The following is a 23194-nucleotide window of genomic DNA, read 5'->3' on the forward strand; positions in this document are numbered from 1 at the left end:
CGAATGCTCTTTATAAGCGACCCCAAACCATCCACCGCCGGCGTCGGCGGCGGCGTCCGCAGTGCTCTTTAAAGAAAAAACAGCATCCGGGGCCAGGTTTCGATCCGAGGACTTTGCGGGCCGCAGCGCGACGCGCTACCGACCAAGCCACAGACACGACGGTGATATCAGTGTTAGACGCGCCTTATATCTTTAACGCATTCAAACTACGTCGTCAGCGGCGTGCGTTGGCGACTCAGCGGCGTTATAGCGGCTTGATAACTGCGTGGTGTACACGTGATACTACAAACCCGATGGAAGAGATGGAAGAGAAGGCGGCGAGGGGGTGGGCTGCGGGGGCCGAGCGCAAGCGCCGCAAGCGGGCCGACAACCGTGCATTCGCACTTTCACATTCTCCCCCTCGGGGAAATGCGGGGGATTTTTTTTCGGCCTTGCAGAAATTGTTGTTATGAAGGCCATTTTTCAACAATATATCTGTATGAAGACGAGGAAAGTAAAAAAATCACTGTATTTTGCAACCCGGAGTTCGCCAAAATTTGTGAAATCAAGTGCATTTAATCAATTGCAGTTACATGTCCTGATCAACATAAACCTGCAAAAAAAACTTTCATTTTCTGTTTTTGACCGCACCACGTATGCCACATGTGTCGCGCCGACCATAGAAACCCACCTAAGGAGTACAAAAAAATTCTAAGTTATTTACAAATGTTTTAAAATAAATAATGCAGTAATATTAAAAATCTCCCTCCTTTCTCTTTATTTGTTATTTTATATAAAAACGATAGGTGGCAATACGGTAGAACTTGCTCCCCCCCCCCCCCCCTCTTGTAATAGACAGTTCTGCGCACCCCTATGCTCAGGACCAACGTTTTTAGATCTAAAAACGTTGCTCAGGACTGCTACACGTAGGCCTCACTGAAGTGCTGAGCAACACGCCATGAGAAACAGGTTACTGCACTTCTAAAACGCAAACTCTGCGATATGCAACGGCTGAGACACTTCAAGGTACAGCCAAAGGAAAATTCTTCGCTTAAGTTCTGAAACAGGCAGTTCCAACAGTCCGCTGTTTACACCATAGTCAAACAGGACCGCATACAAAAAAAAAAAAAAAAAAACAGAACACTCGATGGAAATGTTCAGGCACTAGTTTCGAGGAAACACAAATCCAAAGAACTAAGACGTGAAATAAGACGTGCTCGAGTCAGTTAAAAGAAAATACACTTCTTCTTAGGGTTCATCTTTGCGTCACGTGGGCAGCTGTAAACCCTGGAAAAATTTTTGCTATGCCGCATAGGCACGTTGCACATGTCGCTGTTGCCGTCGACAGCACACGTCATGAGGCAGTAGGACATGAAGAAGACCTGGTCGTCGGAGTACTCCTCCAAGCCCAGCAACCTGAAGTCGTCCGCGTCGTAATCCTTCTCACCCTTTTTGGGGAGGGAGTCGCGGTACGCGTCGAAGGACGTTTCCAGCGCACTAAGAAGAGCGTAGAGCGGCGCTGTCGTCGCCGGCGTCGAATTCGCTGCCGCTCCAGCGGCGCTCGCGCGAAGGTCGCAACTCATTCGGTCCTCGTAGGCGTCCGGCGGGGTCCACCAGTTTTCTGCCTCTCCCCGGTGGTTGAACTGAACGCCGAGCCGGCCGAACGAGCGTGCCATAGACGCCGCTAGGAGAGTGCCGGCTGAGCCGAACTTCGTTGCGAATGTGCCTTTCGCGTGCAGCAATGGGGGTTCGAGTACTCCGAGTCCCATGAAGATGGTGTTGTAATAGTGGTAGTACACGCTTGCAACGCGACCGAGGCTGGCGCCTTCGAGGCTCTTGGCGACGACGTCGGCGAATGCTTCATCGGTCAGCTTCTGTCGAAACGCCTTCATCACCTCAATGTAGTTTTGCACGAAAGAGGTGTGGTTGATGGTAGGGAACCCGGAGTACAGCTTCGCCAGGCGTTCGTTGGAGAAGAAGTCTTCGGGAGGCATAATATCTAGCGCCATGGCATCGAGTTTCAGAAAGTACTTTTGATTGATGATGTCCGGTATCCACGGAGCGTCGTAAAACTGCGTTTTGAGAGACTTCTTGATCCTAAAAAAGAAGTCTTTTAACATGCCGCGCATCACCGTGTCGTAGCGCTGATGGATGTGCTTGGCTGACACAGCTAAACCGAATGCCCCCTCCGCCAATTTCAGGCATGCCAGCTCACCAGGCGTCGGACGCTGCAACAATTCCGGTGTAGGGTGTAGGTGTGTTTGTCCTGTGAAAACCCAGAGGTGAGTCCGGATAAACACCCATGCCAGTCCCATGAGAAGTTTAGTGTCGGATACGCCGGTGTACTTGGCAAGTAACTTCTTAATGTTCTCCAGTATGAGAGCATCTTCAAGCACCACGGTTTTGTCAGGGTCCCAGCTGAAGCGATTTTCGTAGGCTTCGTTCAGGTATTCTTCCCATGGTTTGCCTCTGCGAATGAAGTTACTTATGTTTCTCACGGGGATGGCCACCTCAGTCGTGGTGTCAAGCGTAATATTTACAACAGCGTTGTGGATATGTCTGACAGTTCGCGCGAGCTTCCGGACTACGTCGGTGCATCCACTTGCATTCAGAAGTTCGCAGTGCACCATGACGAGTTCTGCGAAACCGTCGTCCCTCCACATGGGCTCCAACGCACCGCGACGCATGAAGAGCGTTTGACCTCTGCCTCGAAAGGCACGCCACGCCCTCACGGTGAATAGTATATTTATATTCCATTGGACGGCCATCGTGATCAAGATGCGCAGAAAATCTCTGCCAGCTGGCCGACGTATCTCGGGCCACATGAGTCCCAAATCTTGTTTAAATTTCTTGAAATCTTCAATCTCTGCTGCTGCTTCGTCGTAAGAGCGGTTCCTCGTGCAGCTCTTGTAGAATTGGTGGACGGTGGGTACCACGGTGCCTTCTTCCTTCTCGAGCTCGGCGGCGGCGATGGAGAACGACTTGGCGTACATGCGTTCAATCATGCTGCGCTCTCCCCAGAGCGGCTTCCAGGAACCGCAGACGAACTTGTAGAAGTTGTCACATGGCTTCACCGAGGGGTCCATTGCGGCTCTCAGCTCTTTGACCTGCTCCAGGCAGCCCGGCCAGTCACAGTACTGGATGAAGACTTTATTCCGCAGATATATAGCGTAACCCAGTACGCCGCTGAGAACCAGCGCCACCAGAAAAGCGGCCACAACGATGGTCATCAACTTGGGCAACGTGGACTGGCGCGATTTGGGAACCTGCAGTAGTAGACACACGAAGAAGCAGATTTCATGGAATTGAGAAACTGGTCCCGCATGTATGTGCTGATATTGTGTACACTGTAGCTACACAGATTGTGCTTAATCGAACATCTTGACTCGAAAAGGACACAGTTAAGAACTAGAAAAACCACAGTGCTGTTTCGCAACTGGAAAAGGAAGAAAGAAAAGTGACGTCTGCATGAGCTGTGGTCACATGGGTATGAAGTTGCTAGTACTTACGTTTGTGTCACTTCTAAAAAATTTCAGGTGCTAGTCAACGTTGCGGTGCGTATATTTCCTTCTTGTTTTGCGTATATTTCTTGTCTTGCGTGTATTTCCTTTTGTGTGGAGTTCGTTCTACTCCAAGTACTAGTACCAACTGTTCAAGTACTAGTACAAACTAGTACTTGAAATGTTCAAGTACTAGTACCAACTAGCCCAGGTCTCGATTCTTCTGATCTTCATAACTTTAAGGGAGATCCTCAGCCGGGAAAAAAAGTTGGACCATATCGGTTGGCTGCACAGACTCCTGCCTGGCTTATCCCTTACTTTATAAAATGAAAAAAAAAGGTCCATTCCACGCTGTCAAGGGGGTTGCAAAGCAAAGCTGTAAACGACACCCACCACAATTGTCCGTGCGATGTCACTTGAATTCTTACACGATTTGCTCTACAAGGAGTGAACCCAGAGATTCTTCCAGCCGTAACCTGGGATTCGCGGGGGCGGTGTCCCGAACGCAGCAGCCACGGCCGGGCTACAGCGGCGGACGTTGCCGCTCTAGCCCAGCCGTGCGTCGGCTGAGAGAAGACGGAGAGGAGCGTCTTTCGAAGAGCGAGGAGGAGGGCGGCACACGCGGCTTCTGCGTCATCTCTCTCACTGCCCCCCCCCCTCTCTCTCGTTTCATTTGTCACCTCCAAAAAGCGCCCTCCCACTCCGCAGCCGCTGAATCAAAAACAGCGTCGATCTCCCCGTCTCCACGTCCGGGAGTAGCTTAGCCGCAAAGACGAAAAGCGCTCGCTCCGCTTCTCTTCGGTCCCAGAATCGATCCCTGCCGGTGCCAGTGGTTTTTATTTAGCGTTGCATTTTAGGTAGTTTGAAATGACCTTTGACGGAAATTTGATATAAGAACGGATGCGTACAATTCCCCTCACGGTTCTTGGCCCAGAATGACTTTCCACTTCTCTGCACCGATTTTCGAGCGACGCCCGGCCCAGCTGGAACTCAAGCTTAAACAATTCCGCTCCTAAAAATATCGTGGAGTCTGCAAAAACACCTTCATTTCCTTTTTTGTGCGTGCGCGCATGTCCGTGCACGCGCGTGTTCATGTGCGTGCGTGTGTGCGCGCATGTATGCGTTTGTGTGCGTGCGTATACATGCGCATATGTGTGCGTGTCTATCTGGTGTGTGTGTGTTTGTGCGCGCGTGTGCGTGTGTCTGTGTGCGTGCCTGTCTGTGTGTAGGCGTGTGGCGTGCGTGTGTGTCTGTCTGTGTGTGCGTGCGTGTGTGCGTGCCTGTGTGTTTGTGTGCGTGTGTGTCTGTGTTCGTGTGCGTGTGTGCACCTGTGTCTCCGTGTCTGTGCGTGCGCGTGCCTGTGTGTGCGCGTGTGCCTTTCTGTGTGTGTCTGTGTGTGGGCGTGTGCGTGTGTGCGTAGGTGCGTGCTAGACCACACCCACATGTTCATGTGGTAGCTTCAAGAACACTCATTAAAAAACTGTAGCCGGCATCAAGGTACAAGCGTGGTCTAATTTGCGTCCTCCGATATTTCAACGCCCCCGCGTACCCCTCCTTTTCTACAGATGAGAAGAAAATTCACTTGGTGCACATCGCTCGTTTTTGTCGCTTGCACACAACTCAAATATTAATGTGAAATTTTCCTTCTCTTTCGTACCTCACTTCCACAACAGAAATTAAACTAACCCCGTCCTCTTTCAACTTATTCAGTGTCTTACCGGGGAAGCGCCGCTCAGAGGGAAGGGATCGCTGTCCTTGCCAGGTGGCTGCAAACAAATAAGAAAGTATCAGAGATCCGCCCTATACTCGGTGACAACTTAAGAACGGCACCGGAAGTTGCTTCTGTGCCTTATCACCGTAACCGGATGTTTCTCCGCGCGGCGCAAGTAGGGCGTTACTGGGAATATTTTGAACATGGCGTGAGCCGTTCCCGTGATTTTTTGGACTTAATATGCGTATAAACGACTCCACTGACGACAAACAAACTGCCTGAGACAAGACAGACGATATCACGCATTCATAGCAAACCCCTTTCAAAACGCGCGCGTACTGACGTCACGGGTCCGGCGCTTTGGCGGAGTGATACACTACATGAGGTGGTGCCGTTCTTGAGTTGTAACCGAGTTTAGAACCAGTGGCTAAATTGCGCAAGATGATTCACCATGCAACTTCGTTCGGCTCCGAATAAAGCGGGTGAATTAAAGCTTTTTTTTCTTTTCAGAGGAACACTGCCACCGAAGCGGCGTTTGTCTAAGTGACACACAATCAGGGAGGTCTTTTTTTTTTTTTTTTTCGGAGAGGTGTTCGCCTATCGCCTTTCCGAGCTCTGGGGGCAGACGCTTGCAAAATACGACCATCTCGCAAGTGAACGAAAACAGGTACAATTTCAGAATACCTTTAATAATTGTTAATATTATGCCGTCCGGAAAAATGGAAAAGAAGCGCAGAAAAAATGCAAGACCAAGGACCGAAAGTAGAAGTCTGTCCCGTGGAGTTCTTTTGTTTGTGCTGTGTTTTTCGCGCCTATTTTCCATCATGTCTCGCTATCAACTCGCCCACCAGTCGGTGCTCGTGAGATTTTCTATACCGCTGGACGCGCTAAATGCGGGTTACTATAGAATTTTTATAGCATCACGCCATGTGGATGTCGGCGTCATCGGCGGTGTGGCAGTACTAGCTACTCTCTTCTCAGTGTTAAAGCGGTTAGAGAAGTAGACCCTACAGGGCATCCTAGTGGGGCCGCCTATATACTATTCCTGTGAAACACTAAACGCAAAGCACCTTTAAAGTTGCTTTCACTACTATAAAGAAATGCGTTGATTTTTGAGACACATAAGCAGAGTGGTATTGAATGCCCTAGCGCTTTCTACCAAAAAATCTGCCGAAATTCAGAGAATTGTCCACTAATGCGTAGAATTCTCATGGCGCTTGTCTAAGTGTGAGTTCTTTACAGCCAAATATGGCTGTGAGTAGCGAAAGATGCTGCTATTTTATTCTTTTTAAGTTTTTTGTGTTTGTTTTCGTCAACACTGTAAGCACTTATAGTGATTACCGCCAATCATTATAGCAGTGATGTGCCTTTACATTGCTAGTTACGTTTTTTTCCACAGAACCAAGGCGTACTACAGAGTAGGTTCATTTAATATTCTTTTATACGTATTTCCAACATTCTTTCGTGAACTTTTTTGTTCATTCTTCGGTTTGAGGGACAGGTATGAGAAGCATATTTTTATTTTTGTCACATCATTTTTGTGAAAATTTTACGTGGTATTCTTCGCTTTGTAGAAATTCTGTTTAAACAATTATCTCCATTTGCGCTATTATAACGATTACAAGTGTTACTTTCGCAAAATATCCATTTTCGTGTACATTCAGAAAGTTACACGGTTCGACATTTCCGCTATTTCCTTATTCGTACTTTTAACGTTTTTCTCCAGACAAATGTTTATTCATCGGATTTGGGAGAAAATGTATAAGGTGCATATTTCTGACTTTGTCAGATCATTTTTGGTAAAATTTTACTTTTTCTGTTACTATTTCTTGTTTTTTAAAATATATGTGCCACTAATTGTCTCTATTTACGCTATTAAAACGACTAGAAGAGTTACTTTCGCAAAATCTGCCTTTTTGTGGAAATTCAGGACCCTACACTGTCCTGGCCGGGCGGGTACTCGGCAAACAATTCTCAGTAATACGTAACAACTTTCTGTGACCCCTAAATACCGCAATGGACAGCAGCCCAATAAAAATGACTTTACCACTAAGCGCAAGTGCACTACTGGAATGGCATTCTTTCAGGTTTCATTTGAGCGGTGCCACGAAACAGAAATAGAGTAGGCCTTTTCACATACTTCGCATTTTTGCAAAAGGCGAAAGCGTGACACGTCGAACGCTACATACAGACAGACGAGTCACACCTTGGAGTATACATAGAAATGCTGACGCATTTATGCCAATCTTTTTGGCGCTGTTTGTCCGGTCATGCCCTGCCGGAACCTATTGGGCACAACATAATTGTGCTTGCCAGTGCCATACATTAGGCAAACACAAGCTACCTACAATGTTGATGAGGTTGAAAGCAACCTCTCGGCTGTCACGTTTGCAAAGGTACAGCAGGTCTGCTTTTGAATTGTGGAAAATTGTCAATCTAATTTCTCTGTTTTTGCGAAGATTGGAAGGCTCTCAAAACTGGGCACGCTAAATCTCGAATGTCATGGGTACGGGTATAAAAATTACAGCTCCGAAAATAACCCACCTTCGATTTGTCGTGTCTGGGCTGTGAGACAGAGGCGGAATAAGTTGCTTTGTTCTGGTCGTCCCTGGTCGGAGGGCGTAGGGGGGTCTGCACACAGACAGTGAACAAAATGGCATGATTAGACATTTTTCAACCCCCTTTAGCTGAGGCAGGAGGCATGGCACCCCAAATATAGTGTTTACAGTAGGGCTGTTGTGGGGCGAGCCTGTTCGTCCGTCTGCTGTACGTCGTTTGTCACACAGGCGGCCTCACCGAAACCACTTCCCAGACCCACCGATAGAGGGCACAGCGGTTTCGCAGGGGTGGCCCCATCCCGCTCGGGGAGGTACCCTCCCACCGCCGACTTTTAGGAGCCGTTTCTTTTGGCCAAGCCATAGAATTTGTGTGGCGACGGCAGATAGTTTCATACGAATATATACTAGAGGGAAATCTGTTGCTGCAGTCGAGGGCCGCCGTGAGCGGCGCCATTGCCGCTAGCGCCGTTCCTCGCCTACTTGGCTTAGCTAGATATATGGCTTCTTTCTTGGGTCGAAGCCAAAATCACAAAATCAACAAAAAAGGCTAACATTTTTTTTCTTGTTAATCGTACATGAAGCTTTTAAATATCCACTGACAAATTAGTATTTTTGGAGGTTCAATTTCGTAATAACAAAACAAATTTCATGAACCTTCAACATTAATATTGTTGCGTTACGGCAGCCAGAGCCAACTTTTCAGCCTGTTCATGAGCCAGGCCAAGGACAAGTGGAACGTGCCTGTCCGGTACAAGTAACAAGACGGAACGCTCGCTGGAGCGCGGCTCCCTAATACAGTGGCGCCAGATTTGCCTCTAGTATAAATTAGTATGAAACTAAATGAGCGACGGTACTGCCGTTATCGGGCGAGCGTCCGTTGACGTACGATTTGACACAATAGAACTACAGTTCCGCGGTTTTCACAGAGTCAATCTGGGCCAAACTGCAGTTGATAGAAAATTTTAGCTGGCCGTTTTCTACGGTCCGCTCCGCTCTGACAGCAAGCGGGAACGCCACTGCGCATGCGTCACGCGCTTCGCCGCGAACGGCATTGGCTCCGATTGCTTCAAGAGCGCCGCCGATACCTGAGCGGACCGTCGAAAGCGGTCAGACAAAACTCTATTGTGTGACAAGTTTCTTGCTGCACAGTGGATGCAACATTAAACAGTTTTAGCTTACCGTCTTCAACGGTCTGCTCCTGTACCGGCGACTCGCTTAGCGAAACCCCGGTTAATGCCGTTCGCGGCCAGGCGCACCACGCATGCGGAATGGTGCGGAGCGGTTCTATCGACGCGGAGCGGACCATGAAAAACGGTCAGCTAAAACATGGTTCTCAACGATCCGTACAGGGTGTACGTCGAACTCATAGTGACATTCTGCTTCCACCGGCTGATGAAAAGCGATTTGGGGCTGCGCGGTTCCAACTGCCCAGCAAAGGACGAGAATATCTTTTCAAGGCCGAAACGCCTGTTGTCACTATTATCCAGCCGCATGAGGTACAATGTCACGGTGAGTTGGACATGGTCACTGGGCGTATTGTGGAGAACAATCTTGCACCCACTGTGCTGTAAAAATCTTGTGAGATGAACTAAGGAACTCGATTGAACTGTATCTGGGCGTCGCGACCCAAATTGGCGCGGAACTCCGAGTTTCGATGATTTCATGCGCGTTTAAAAGATGTCAACTTCGAGCGAGCTGTGGTTCGCTGAGAGTGGGAGGCACTCACGCGGCAGAAAACACTCAAGGCTGGTGTTGGTTTTGTGTTGTGGAGTGGTGGTGCAAGTTGAGGGGTTCAAGACCTCGAAAGTGCAAATGCGACACGAAGTTCGTGCTGCACTGAATGCAAACAATAATATCCGCACTTGCTGGAAAGCGCCCGAAAAACAACGGTATATTGCGCATAGAAACTGCAGCGGTCTCGCTAAGTAACGAGGACAGCTCTGTGATAGGCACAGTCTGGGGAACCTAATGTCTGGCCTCTAATTCTTTCTCCAGGATACGAACCTCCCTCCCACGCCTGCCTAAATTCACAGGGCGGAGTTGTCCAAACCTGGGACGGAGTTCTGAGTTGTGCCCATTTCGAAAATGTTAATTTCGCGTCCGTTTCACTAGTGACGCAGTTGCACTTACGAGGCCTCTGGCCAATGAATGTGATGCGTCTCATCTGGTCGTTTGCTTTCAGCCAATCATAGCCCCATCGAAACGGGCACATTGGAATGGACATGAAACGGACAAAACTGACCATTCCGCCCCGGGTTGGAGATGCAGCTACACTTCAACCCCCTTCGAGAAAGGGAGCCATTTCTGTTCGAATTTTTGAATAATTTTTTAAAGGGACACGAGAATTTTGCCCCTGGTGTAACTTTATGCAAGCTTGTGCGTACCGTGACCGCCTTTGAATCCCGGTGCGCCATTGAAGGCTTCCGAAGCAATTCCTGTGTGGCCCGGCGCTCTCCCGAAGGCGGTCGGGGCGCTGCCTTTGAAGCCTTGCGCTGTGTCGAAGGCTGCCGGTGCACTGACATGGATCGTCGGGTCGGTGCCCTGGACTGCCTGCGCTTGTTAGCGCTTCTTTCGCTCCGGGGACCTCGAGCAGGGGACATTGAGGCGACGAGTGAGGTGTGTTCGTTGCCGCCTCGGTAAAACTATTCGGCCGGACGGCAGCTGAAGCAGTAGGGCTCCGGACGAGGGAGTTGCGGCTGGCGGTTGGCGTCCAGAAGCTATAACCTCGACCCCAGGTTCGTTGTTGCTGTTGTTGTTGTTGTTGCGCCTTAAGATATGGCACATACCCAATCAGGGCATTGACCAGTCAACAGAGGACGGTTAAAATAAATGGAGTTCTTATCTAATCACAAGACGCTTATAAAACATGGTTTAGACCGGTTGGAAAGAGTTTTGAAATAAACAAAAACTGGAAAATCAAGGCGAGGGTGACCAATCGCAATCATAAAGAGAATCGTTTTGAATTTTCAATGTAGCGCAGGAGGGCAGAGCATACATCCCGGCGGCAGAACCCTGTTTCGGATGCCCTGAATGATAATAGAGCCGGCACTGTTAAGGATATCCCCAAACTGCAAAGCGGCAACTCCAGGGACTGACGTCTGAAACGTGAAAAACGTCGACATGTCAAGAGGTAGTGTTCTACGGACTCGTCTTCGTTACAAAGCTGCACAGAGCTGTTGGCGCCAGAAGAGACCTGTGTAAGTACCCATTTAACGGGGGTACTCGACAACGTAGAGCTGTAATAATCACCTCTAAGTTGCGCGAAGGGCACCATTCAGGTTTCCATGAGAATTTTGGATCATTAAAATATCTTCCTACTCTTCACTTATTCATCTTAGTCTAGTGGCTCGTGCTCACAGAGGTGGATTGGTCAAAGCTTGAGAACGAGTTTTTATATAAGTATTGATATGATCAATATAGGATTCAATGAAGCTGTATAAACTCGATTTGTTCAAGTCGAGGTGCCGGTATTAGGGCACCCGCCCGGAGGGAGGCGTCCTTAGCCCGGGATGTCGTGAATCGTGCGTTTTCCGAACCACTACTGACGACTACTGCGGTGGCTTATTGTTTCTGTGTCGTTTGTTCCTTCTTCGCCTGTGTTTCGCTGCATGGAGTTAGGCCTTACTGGGGCATGTACTGCTTCCGCATGACAACCGTAAGTAATTTGAGCAGCCTAATATAAGCCAGCTCTTGAATCTACATTACATAATATCTGGAGCGCTTGATTAATTTACCTTGTACAGGTTGTCAGTGCCGACCCTAACCAAGAAAAATCATCATAATCATCATCACCACCACCAACAGCCTATCTACATCCACTGCAGGGCAAAGGCCTGTCCCATTAATCACCAATTACCCCGGTCCTGCGCTAAATGCGACCAACTGATCCCCGAAAACTCCTTGATCTCACGTACCCATATAACTTCCTGCCGCCCCCTTCCACACTTGCCTTCTCTAGGGATCCACTCTGTTACCCTTAATGACCAATGGTTATCTTGTCTTCACATTATATGCCTTGCCCACGCCCATTTCTTCTTCCTACTTTCTACTAATATGTCCTTAACACGCGTGTGTTCTCCGACCCACTCCGCTCTCTTCTTGTCCCTTAATGTTACACCCATCATCTTCCGTTCCATTGCGCGCTGAGTCGTACTCAATTTAAGTTGAACCCTCTTAGTGAGCCTCCAATTTTCTGCCCCGTAGGCGAGTAGCGATAAGATGCAGCTGACATACACTTTCTTCTTCAGGGCCAATGGTAGGCTGTCATTCATTATCTGAGAATGCCTGCCGAATTCACTCCACCCCATTCTTATCCTTCTTAAGCAAGAAAAATAAACACAGCGAAAGATTAGTGTGGGATGGGGTGCATTCAGAAAGCACTCAAGTAATCAACAGCAACTATTGGGCTATCTCTGGTGCTATAAAAAATTATAATTGGTCGTTGCAAACACGAAGGTGTTTTCACGAATGCATGGGTAAGCATGTCCAACAGTTCTATCTTAAAGTCATCACGCCTATGCTTGATGGAAAGTCAATGTATTGATCATTATTATAATGGTGAATAGATCATTTATTTCGTTATTGAAATAGGACCAGGAGTCTGGCCTGCCAAAGCACCGCAGGGCTTGAGTGGCAGAGCCTGAAGCATCAGAAACCAGTGTGGCGGCAAGCGACAGTGTCAGCGGCAGCAGCGTGACGTAGGCCGAGCTCGCTCACCCACCGGAGAGCTCGCGCGCCCTTGCATCAGTAGTTGGAGACCCCACTGCATTCGAAAAAAAAACAGCTTTGCTACGAGGTCTGGTCCTCTCCTTCAACGCCTCCGTGGCATGCGCTCAACACCACAGACAATAAAAAAGTGCATGACAAACCAAAAACAAAATAAGGACAAAACAAAATCGGGCAGGCAAAGCGTAGTTTTAAATAACTGAATCACTAAGCCAGCGCTACGACCAACCTCTTATCACCAGACCACACAGGATGACCCAGAAGGAGTGCTGAACGAGATCGCAAGCCCAGGCTTGTCACACGCTGACATATTGTAGATCACTATTCCGTTACGGATATGACGTCAGTGAAATCTTGGGGTATCCGGGCGTAAAATACTGTTGTGTTAAAATATAAAACCCGAAAACTAACAACCCTAAGTATAACGTACTCTTTAGTACGAAAGGTTGCTTCCCCGCAAGATGACCCTGTGTGCTGGGGTGCACCCTTTACAGGCCGCTTGTTTCGTTGTACTGGAGTCATTTCCGTGACTGATATGAATCCCGGAATAAAACACTTGCGGGTTTAAAGAAGAGTCCAGGCCGTGTTAGCCGTGTAAGGTAAGGCGCGTTTACTCAAATCGAACGCCCGATTATTTCAGCGCAGCTGTGGACGACGATGGCGGCGGTGTGGCGGTGGCGCCCGGAAGTTGCGCCGATAAACAGGCGGACGCCGGGTGGACGAGCTTCTTGCAGCACTTGATGCGGAAGGAGCAGAGGTCGAAGAAGTGGCACCCCTCGTCCACCCGCCACTCGGAGGCGTGCACAGGTGCAGGAATCCCACAATTCTCGCCCGTGGGATACCCTTGTGCTGCGGTAGAGAGCGAAACCGCCTTCAAGTTTGTAAACAATGTCAGGTAAAGTGTACGTGATTGCCGTACGGTCCAAGTTTGGTTGTCCGGCTTTCCTTATGCTAACGGTAGTTGTAAGTAGCGGCGACATAACCGGAATGCCTATATTGGGCCGCCTTAAAAGTCGGTACTCACGCTACCGACAATTCCGCTTTGGCATCGTTATGTATGTAAACAAATGTGAGAAAAGTGCTGTCAGTCGCCGAGCACATGCCTAGAGTCAGCTGCATTGAGAGCTGTCGCTGCAGACGCCATCACAACAATGGAAATGGTCTATGAATGCAGTTATTCGGTTGACTGTCATTCAGCCGCCGCTATTTTGACGATTTTCGTCAGAGACATCAGCACCCTTTCTAACTCTAGCGGGTAATAGAGCGAAGTAACGCTATATATGTTGCATCCCAAAAAGTCAGGGCGCCAGTATACACGTCGTACTAATTGGATGTACATAGAATTAGACGTGCAATAAAGAAAGCAAGATAAGGCGACAGTCGAGCTCAATCTTGGTACTCAACTGTATTTTTCAGGTACCGGGACCGCAATCTCATTTCTGGCTCCAAGGCACGGCACTAAATGGGACATTGGGAAGTGTTATGTCCCTTATATGACACTATTATTCAAGATTACAGTAATATATATATATATATATATATATATATATATATATATATATATATATATATATATATATATATATATATATATATATATATATATATATATATATATATATATTTAAAACTCAGAAGTATGCAAAACAGCAAACCGAGCCATGTTCATTGCCATTTTGACGCATCTAGCAGAATAATAGCTTTACTTGCCGAGCCATGTTAACTTTCAGGCGCTTCCATTAATCGCATATAATGTGAAACTTCCTTCTACTGTTGGCGTGCCGGGTTCTTTTTGCTGTGTCCACTCCCTTCTCATCTTTACGAAGCGTTATCGAAGGCAATCACCTGCGAGTCCCGTAAAGTACGCCTTCTTGGCTTCCAATGCTGTTCGACGGTCTCTGGGTGCTTCTTCGCGTCGTGCTGTGGGGCAAGGTCGCTGCCAACAGGTATCTTCGGCGCCTCTCTGCAGGGCATGGTCAATGGAGGCACATTTCATTAGGAAAGCATGAATAGACGATGATGTTGTTGGAAATTATGACAAAACGTTTAATATGGCCGAAACAGTCTTTCGCTCAGACACAGCTCCATCGAACAGGAAAAGTTCTTGGTGGTACATACAGTGAGATTTGTCGGGCAGTCACTCTGACCTGTAATACACCGCTGAAGACCAGTAGACATCAATGCTCATCGACTCACAGATGCCTTAGCAACAACGGAGCGTGTGTGACCAGGGCGCTTGAGGAAGCGACATCTCTTATCGGCTGCAGATACAATAGAGGGATGGCGCACTCCTTTATTGCAAAGTGCGGAGCAACAGATGTTTCACTTTCTTTCGCGCGAGGGCAGTAGCGGTAGCTTTGTTGGGAGCCCGGTTATGTCACCATGACAGTGTATTCAAGAAAGCGTAGAACAGCACTTAGTGTGACTGCTCGTAGGAGAGCGTTCATGACATTGCTATTCCGGGGGCGATGCACTCACCATGCACGGAATGCGGATCCGGCTGCGATAGGACTGCGTAATGAATCTCCAATTTGTCGGAGGAAATTCCCCCGACGTATGACAAAAGTATCAGGCCCTTGCCGTTTGTTTGAAGAAGCGCAACATCCTCCCGCGTGCTCGCATCCTCAGGGAAATGGGAATTGTATTATTACCGCAACGGCGATCGTCCCTGCATCAGCAGAGCTTCTGTGTATTTTCGCAATACACCGCGATCAAACTGACCGGACGTTTCGTAATACCCAGGACGTTCAAATAGTTTTTACGACTTGGGACATCTATTTCTCCGTGGTTATGTGGAAGGAGGAGATGCAAAAGCTTATTTAACCGTTAAGTCGAACTGGTTAGTGGGGGAGATCCCCAATTCAGGACTCCGTTGGTGCGACCCGCATCTCGCTCGCGCCACAGCTTTCTGCCTACATATTTCTTTTCTGGAAGCACTGCCAGCCTACTCATGCGGAAGAATGTCCCTTTCTTGTTTGCGTGAGCCAGCAGGCTTCAGTGTTCAGCAAGCCGTAGGATCAGGGTTTCGCTCATTACGCCTTGCACGTTAAAGAGGAACGGTTAGACAGCGTACCTTTCCCAGAAAGAAAGCGGGTTTTTTTCTTTTTTATTAGCATTTTCAGTTTCTTAAGTAGAGCAAACTAAAGGAACAGGAACAAAAGGTGCGAAACCGCACGTGACTGGGTTCCCGACCCCATATGTATTCTGCATGACAGGGAAACCGAAACCAGGTTAATTATAAAATAAACACATAACAAACGTACAGATGGCTTGGGTAGGTACTACGGAATATAAAAAAACGGATATGCAGTACAAAAGCGCGGTTACGCTGCAAAACAAAAACAGATAAGCAGTAAGCAACACAGAGAAAAAAACAAACGAGAATTCTTTCTTGAAACAAATGGGAGATGGGCATTGATCAATTTTGTTCATTAAGCCTCTGTTTTCATGTAATAGGCTAGGAATTAGATGCTGTATCCTTTGAAAGCCGCAATTGGTTCGGATCTTCGGCGTTTCGTGGTTACTAGTTATAAATTCGAAAAACTGACTTATGCCTCTTTAAAAGTCCTCCCAACTTTTCTTTCTGTGTGAATACATGTACATCGCAAGCTTGTGCTTGTGATCAATGAGGGCACCGCCCTCCCTGTGCTCCCCCGATCTTGAAAAAGAAGAAGACGGGGGCGCTATTCCTTTCTCGGAACGAGCGCGATGTCGCCTGCGCGACTAATTCGGCTTTTAAGAGAAATGAGGGGAGACAAACAACGGCACTGTGCCACACGCGGCCAGTAACATACCGTAATTTCGCGCGTATAACCCGCACCAAAAATGCGAAAATTTCAGTGTCAAAGTGGGGGTGCCTATAGTACGCGGCAGTGTTGTACGGAACGGCGTTACAAGGAACGGCGTTCCTGGAACTAGTTCCTTTTTGGAGGAACGGAGGAACGGCACCGTTCCATTAAGGGTCGGTGTAACTGTAACGGTAACTCGTTAGGTTTTTGAAGGAACGGCAGGAACGGCGTTCCTGCCGTTACATTGCTAGAATTTGGCTGTTTTTGATGCCAAGGCTCGAGTACAAAAATCCACAAAGCGCTACTGCGTTTCTCTTCCTATAAGATGGTCAGTTTTCCCGCCCTTCAGCCGTACATGCTTCCTCGAAGGTCAAAGGCAGAAGAATAACCACGCAGCAGGCCGCAGCTTGTGCCTGCTTTCATGCTGGTTGCTTACGCGGCGTTCTACGGGTGAATAGCGTAGCCGCGAGAATGCTTTTCACCCTTCATCGTTTGTCTGGGGAGGCCAGAATGCGCGTCTGACCGATAGAATTGTTCCCTGGCGGGGAAAGAATAGAGAGTTTTAGCAGTCCGTCCAATCTGTCGTATGCGTTGTTACTGGGTTGACCGGGACACGGCTGGGTGCTTGGGCATTCGTCGCAGTAGGGGGATTAGTTCCGCGGGCCTGCCTTCGCCATGTCCGCGCCTCCGCACCCTTCCTACTCGCCCTTCCGCGCGCTCAGAAGCAGACCGGTCCCGGTAAGCCCGGTAACAACGTAGCCAACGAAACGGACGGACTGCTAAACGGGATTCGGACATTTCGGTGTCGGACATTTCGGTCCAGGACGTTTCGGTGTGGACATTTCTGTGCACGGACATTTTGGCGCATGACGTCTTGGCCCAGACATTTTGAATGAGGGGATGTCCCAGGCATTCTTTGAACATTTTAGCTTTAATATTGTAATTTCGTGACTTGATATGATTTTACGTTCGAGACTTGTGCTTGCGCCGCCGTTCATGGAAACAAACGCTAAACCCTGGCGGAGCATTGCCACGTGAAGCCCAATTTCTGTAGTAGATGGTAAAAATTAACGTTGTTAATTTGGATCCGTTCAACCATTTTTTTTGTTATTTTAACATTCATGTGAACAACCCTAATACTTTAGGTGTTACCAAAGCGCTTTCCTTTCACTTCACCGAACAGTGCAAGACGCTGCTGCTTTAAGTCTATTCCACCCTCCTTCCCCCCCCAGCAAAACTTCCGCGAAAAAACAACAGAAAAACGAGGTCGATTAAGCGCGTGTGAATTTCGTTTTAATTATTCTCTCAATCAATCTCGCCTTCGTTGCATTCGGTGTCAGTTCTACTTAAAACAAACAAACCAACGATCACACTTACGGTGGCGTTATTTAGGGGAGGGGAAAACTCAGCCCCGCCGGCAATCATCCCCCTAAGTAGAGAGAGAGGGGTGTCACTTGTGCTTCACCATTGCGTCAACTGGACTTCGAAAACTTGAAGACGACTGTTGCCGCTCTCGTCACACTAGCCTATTCATTTTTTTTTTTGGTCCTCATAATGGGAGGAAGCGATGTATACCTGGGGTGTCCATGATATGCGCGACTTGAGGAGTTAATTCCCAAGGGGGCGACCTGGGGTGTCCATGATATGCGCGACTTGAGGAGTTAATTCCCAAGGGGGCGACTGAAGGCGCAGAAAGAGCGATTCCTGGAGTGGGGGCGCCGTCGGTATGACCGCGATGCGCGGAAGGGCGTAGCCAGCGAACGGTAGTGGCCATTGTGTTCTCAGCGGATTTTTGGGTGGCTTTTTGTCCCACATTATAGAGGTTACGTGCGCCCATTAAAGCTTCTTCTCTGTTTTAAACGCGAAGTGTGCTATGTCATTGTTCTCAATGTATCACCGAATTCCTGCAAAACCCTCCACTAAGAGGCTAGCGGAGCGTTCTAAATAAAAAAATAAAAAATCACTGTGGTGACGCTTCGGAGACCGTGAACTCCACCACGCCAGTAGGATTTTCAGGGGAAACCGAGAATAATATGGCTGAAAAAGAAATCTGGTCGAGATTCAAGTGTAAAGTCGGGGGTAGGTGCTGCTAGGACAAAGAATTAAAATGTGGTAAATGTAGGCTTGTAAACATTAAACGAAGGTTGGTTGTCCCGAACACAATGGGTGGAATTTGTATGCACAAACGGTACGCGCTTAATCAGCATTTAGGACATTAGAACCTGCGGCTGTTTTCCAAAAGGCCCGTTTTTCCTCCCCGACAATATCCTAGACCAGTGTTCGCGAATTCATTTTAGCAAGGCAGCCCAGCCTACGTAATACTATTCATAAGGTTTTCTTCACTCTGGGGGGCTAGCTAATGTTTCTTACTTTTTGGATATTGAGAGTGTGCATGTAATTTCTGTAATTTGAGGGTGTGTAATTTTAAAAAAATACAAAAGAGGCGGTAGACTAGTAAATACCAGTTAATTGTCTTAGCTAAAAAAGAGCGAATATAAATTAACAGCCTGTAATAAATGAAAAACAAAAAACGTGTGCTAAAGAATTCAATCGGCTGCATAACAGGTGTCCCCAGGAAGAGGTATTAAACAAAAATATATAAATGTAGAATTTCTAAAAATACCTGGCAAAGATCGAACATGGCATCAATCCAAAAAATAAATTCATTGCTCCAGATTTTTGTCCATAACCCACGTTAACCGGAAATAAAAATATAACGGCTGTCGCAACGAGGCAAGCACCGGATAATTTGGTCGCCGAAATGTCCGTACACCGAAACGCCTTACCCCGATATGTCCGTACAACGATGTGCCGTACACCGAAATTTCCGCACTGAAATATCCTTCACCGAAATGTCCTCGAGCCGTCTGGAGTTCGTCCGGTGCTCCCTGAAAAAATTCGCCTGGGGCGTTCCTTTTTAATATCTTTATCTCCAGATAATCTGCTGCCGGTGGTGTTAATATTCGTAGAATATACGTAGTTCGATGTGAGTTTTAAATGTCTCACTTAATTTCGACCCAGGATTATCCTACACTATATTTTAATTTAAAAACCTAATTGTAACGTTAACGTAACGATACGTTCCAATTTTCGAAGTGGAACTGGAACGCGTTCCTTTCGCAATAACGGAACTTCTAACGGGAACTCGTTTCAAAATTGGCAAGGAACGAGGAACGAGCTTTCGTTCCTATTTTGGAGGAACGTGTACAACACTGGTACGCGGGTTTTTTGCTTTATTGCAGCTTCACGGCAATGCGCGTTGTGCAGTGAAGCTCCTACTCAGTAACGCTGACTAAGTTTCGATGGCAGCGGTTTCGCAAAACATACAAGGAGAAGGAAGAAAAAAGAAGGACAAGGGTACTCTAACAACTGGGTTTTATTGAAGTCAGTGTATTCTACTTGATAAATGTGTGATTTTCCTGTCTACATAGTTGGGTGATGTGCTGCTTGAGGAGTGTATTTGTTGCAGCCTTTCCTGTATCAAATGTGCGGGCAATACGAGAGGATTTTTTTAAAGACGATAGTGTTTCTTGGGCTACTTAAACCCAGAAATTTTGGCCTGTCTGTCTGTCTGTCTGTCTGTGGCTAGATTAAGCCACCCGGCCATAGTAAAACAATGCCTGTGCAATAGTCTTATATAGTCACAGCTAAATCTACCCGTCTAAGTCCGGTGTAATGTTCATACTTGTCAACATTGTTGAAGAAGAACAAGACATTACGCAAATATAAGACAACAAATTAATACATAAGTGATATTTGCAGTGTTCCTTTATAAAAAATCATACATGCTTGACTTTTGCGAAATTAAATACTTGGTCAACTGCAGAAAAAAAATTCACTTCGCCGCCGGCTGCTGTCGCCCGCGCCACTATAGCTTCTGGCGCCATTTTAAGAAATCAACGGGCAACAGTTACGAAAGGTTCTACTAGACACGTTCCCCGCTCTGCTTGCAACGCACGTGGAGTAAGGAAACGCGGTTCTATAAACGAAAGACTATCGTCTTTTGACGACATTTGCAACGAAAGGAGCAGATACGCGGCCAATTTTTTTCTTTTCGGGCGGGCTGAAAGGGGGAGTTCGGATTATATGCAGGCTCGGGTTATAGACGCGAAGATAGGTACATACCCCATAAGCGCACTAGTGTCTACAGCTCAGGATGTCGTTCCCTTGACGCCACATGTCACCCTTTCCAGCATGGCCCAGCTGTGTGGCTCGGAGGATTCCAGGCCTTGGTTATCATTTAAGGCATTACACACAGTGCTTTGTTCTCCTGGCGCCACATGAACCGCTGCCGTCATTTATTTTTGTCTTGTTCGATGTGTTACGACGGGAATAACCTTTCGCATGCAAGCGTCGCCTTGCGCATTCCCCTTTTTAATTTGTTGGTGTGGTAGCTAACACCGCGTAAAGTCGCAGCCTTGTTCGGGATGTCAGAAAGAAGCGTATAACGAAGGCTGGTAAGGGAGGTACTATTTGGGAAATGGACCTTCCGTCGTTGCATTCAGTTGTGTCCCATTGTTTCTCTACGGGGAAATGGAATCCCCATCAAGGTTTTCAGTGCTCTGTACGTAACCTCATTCGCAACAACCACTTGATAGGCAGCAAGATTTTTTGTTCGGAAGAAAGAGAGAAAAAGAAAGCAAGAAAGGAAGGAAGGAAGGCGGAAAGAAAGAAATGAATGAGGAAACAAGGAATGAAGGTGAAAAGAAGGAAGATGTAGTGACGTGCATGTTCAGTAGAGCGGATCCTTTGCATCTTTGCTCATTTCATGTCTGGAAACAAGTAATCCGCCCTACACAAGCCCGACGTTGCAGCAGCGCAGGTTTACCTGTGTTGAATCATAAGGCCGTCTGTCTGTGGCGATGCCGTCGGAGCTGCTGCCCTGCTGTCGAGGTTGCCGACGTGGGCAGACTCATGCGGGCCTTCCGGCCCCACCGACCCACCGGTTGGCGCTCCCGGGACCGTGTCCGCAGGCTGTTCGGTGGACGATCGGGACTTCGCGCGCGAAGTATCCTGGCGCGACTTGTGGTGTTTGTGCTTGTGCTTGCGCTTGCGCCGAGTGGATGACGTGGTGGGCGTTGTCATGGCGCCATTCTCTGAAGAGCCCGGAGGGGGCGTCACGAACAGGGCGGCAGGCACCTGTTGAGAGACATTGGAGGATGAGTAGACAGGCCAAGTGTCCCTGATGGAAAGAAGGGATGTTATCCTCCCTTAACCTCGAGGGCAACCAAAAAGGTTAGTAGGTGTGCCAGAAGGAGTGTGTCTAGGTCGTCGACAGATAATCGGAATTAGGATTGAACCTGGAATATTGATGTTGGCGAGTACCTGCGGAGGTCGTCTTCTTCCTCGGCGTTTCCTTTTGTCGTGTCGGACCCGCCGCGACTTGTGCCCCTCCCTCAACGAGGGGAACCAGATCCGTGGAAAGAAGTTCCGCAGAGAACGACGTCTGTGGCCGGGGATGCCGGGACGACGACAAAGGCCCGTCGTGACCCGTGGATTCCACCGTTGCGGTGGTGGTGGTGGCGATGATGACGATGATAATGACGATGACGCGCAAAAATAATGGCTCGCATACCAGCTGGGCTCTGGGATTGGCCTGAAAGAATAAGGTCGAAGGAATGCTGCATGGCAGAGTGTAAACATGCATTGAGGGCAAAGGAGAGGGTGCGGACGTTCTTTAGTGGGCGAGATGACCTCAGTCAACGTATCCTCGACCGTCAGCTGCGGAGTGATGTTCACGAAAAATAGAGTTTTTAAAACAGTTCCGACCCAAAAAAAATTTCGCGTTGCCTTCTCTTCATTGTCTGCCTACCAGCGGAATAATCATAGAATGGCTAATCAGATGGTTGATCGCAGCGTGAATAATTATTGACAGCCTCGTTTTTTCGCGCCAGTTTCGGTTTCGACAAAACGAACACCGAGCGGCCGCCATGACAGCACGGTGGTCGTGACGTCACCGTTGTTATCGCACCACTGCCGGTATTAAGGACGCACGCGGCGATGGCAGCCATGTCCGTACACCTGAAGTCAGTCCCAAAACCGTGAAGTGAAACACACGGCGCAGAAGGGTGCGTCAATTGCAGCCAGCGCATTGGCCACGTCACGGGAGCCCTGACGTCGGCAGTTTGGGTACAAAAGCTACGGTAGGAGCAGATGGCGTCGCGCTGGTGCTGATGCCGAAAGTGTATCAGTTCTGAGATTTCTCGTGCGCGCAAAGATAACAATGGATTTAAAATACGTTATACCGAGCAGTTGCTGCTGAAACCTGCTGGGAGATATTTCCATATACGAAGGAAGCCTTTTACATAAATTTATCTCAACTTCGAAATTTTGAAATTTTGTGTCAGTACTCTTTTAAGGCAAGGCTCCGTCCTTCTAAAGGTCGCCTTGAAGGGGCATGGTTTATGAACCATGTGGACCACGGTTACATTTCCCGTACTAGGCCGCTTTTCATGGTATTAATTGTAATGTCGCAGGCGGTATTGTGTGACAGGGATGTGGGGCAAATGTAAGTACGGTGTCATGGCAAGGAGGAAGGAATGTACGAAAGCAATAAAATTTGGGCAGTGCAATATATGATGGTAGAGTTCGGCTTTGATAAGATCGTAATGATAGGGACTTGGGGGGGGGGATTCTGTAGATAATGACATTTTGTAATCGTCTCTGGCAGACTACGGCTGTTGGTGAAGAACTTGTTCAGGAAGATTTCCTGGGGTAGCTAGGACTAGTTTAATCGTACCGAGAAGAGAGCTGGGATGAGCCTACTTTTTGACGACAGGAATGGGGGGGGGGGGCCCAGCCCCACGACCCCTCCCCCTCTCCCTTACGGAGCCTCTGGTACAAGCCATGTTTTCAACGGCGTGCGAATTAAGCGGTGTCCACGGTTTGTATAGCCCACGCACCGAAACGCCGCGCTCTTTGTCGCCCGATCAG

The 23194-nt window shown here is 48.1% G+C and overlaps 1 protein-coding gene across 1 annotated transcript; it reads right to left on the bottom strand.

Moving 5' to 3' along the window:
* Positions 1-96: 96 nt before the first annotated feature.
* Positions 97-22332, bottom strand: LOC144142656 (neprilysin-1-like). Its single transcript, XM_077674309.1, has 6 exons — positions 21587-22332; positions 21090-21400; positions 14319-14436; positions 7735-7821; positions 5198-5245; positions 97-3245 (listed from the first exon to the last, which is right to left on the bottom strand). Exons 1-6 carry the CDS (start codon positions 21902-21904, stop codon positions 1206-1208), a joined length of 2922 nt encoding a protein of 973 aa, XP_077530435.1. The 5' UTR covers positions 21905-22332; the 3' UTR covers positions 97-1205.
* Between the last annotated feature and the right edge of the window lie 862 nt (positions 22333-23194).

Source organism: Haemaphysalis longicornis, unplaced genomic scaffold, assembly GCF_048455015.1.
Source record: "Haemaphysalis longicornis isolate Haplotype H1 unplaced genomic scaffold, Haemaphysalis longicornis Haplotype H1 scaffold_6, whole genome shotgun sequence".
Taxonomy (NCBI): Eukaryota; Metazoa; Arthropoda; class Arachnida; order Ixodida; family Ixodidae; genus Haemaphysalis; species Haemaphysalis longicornis.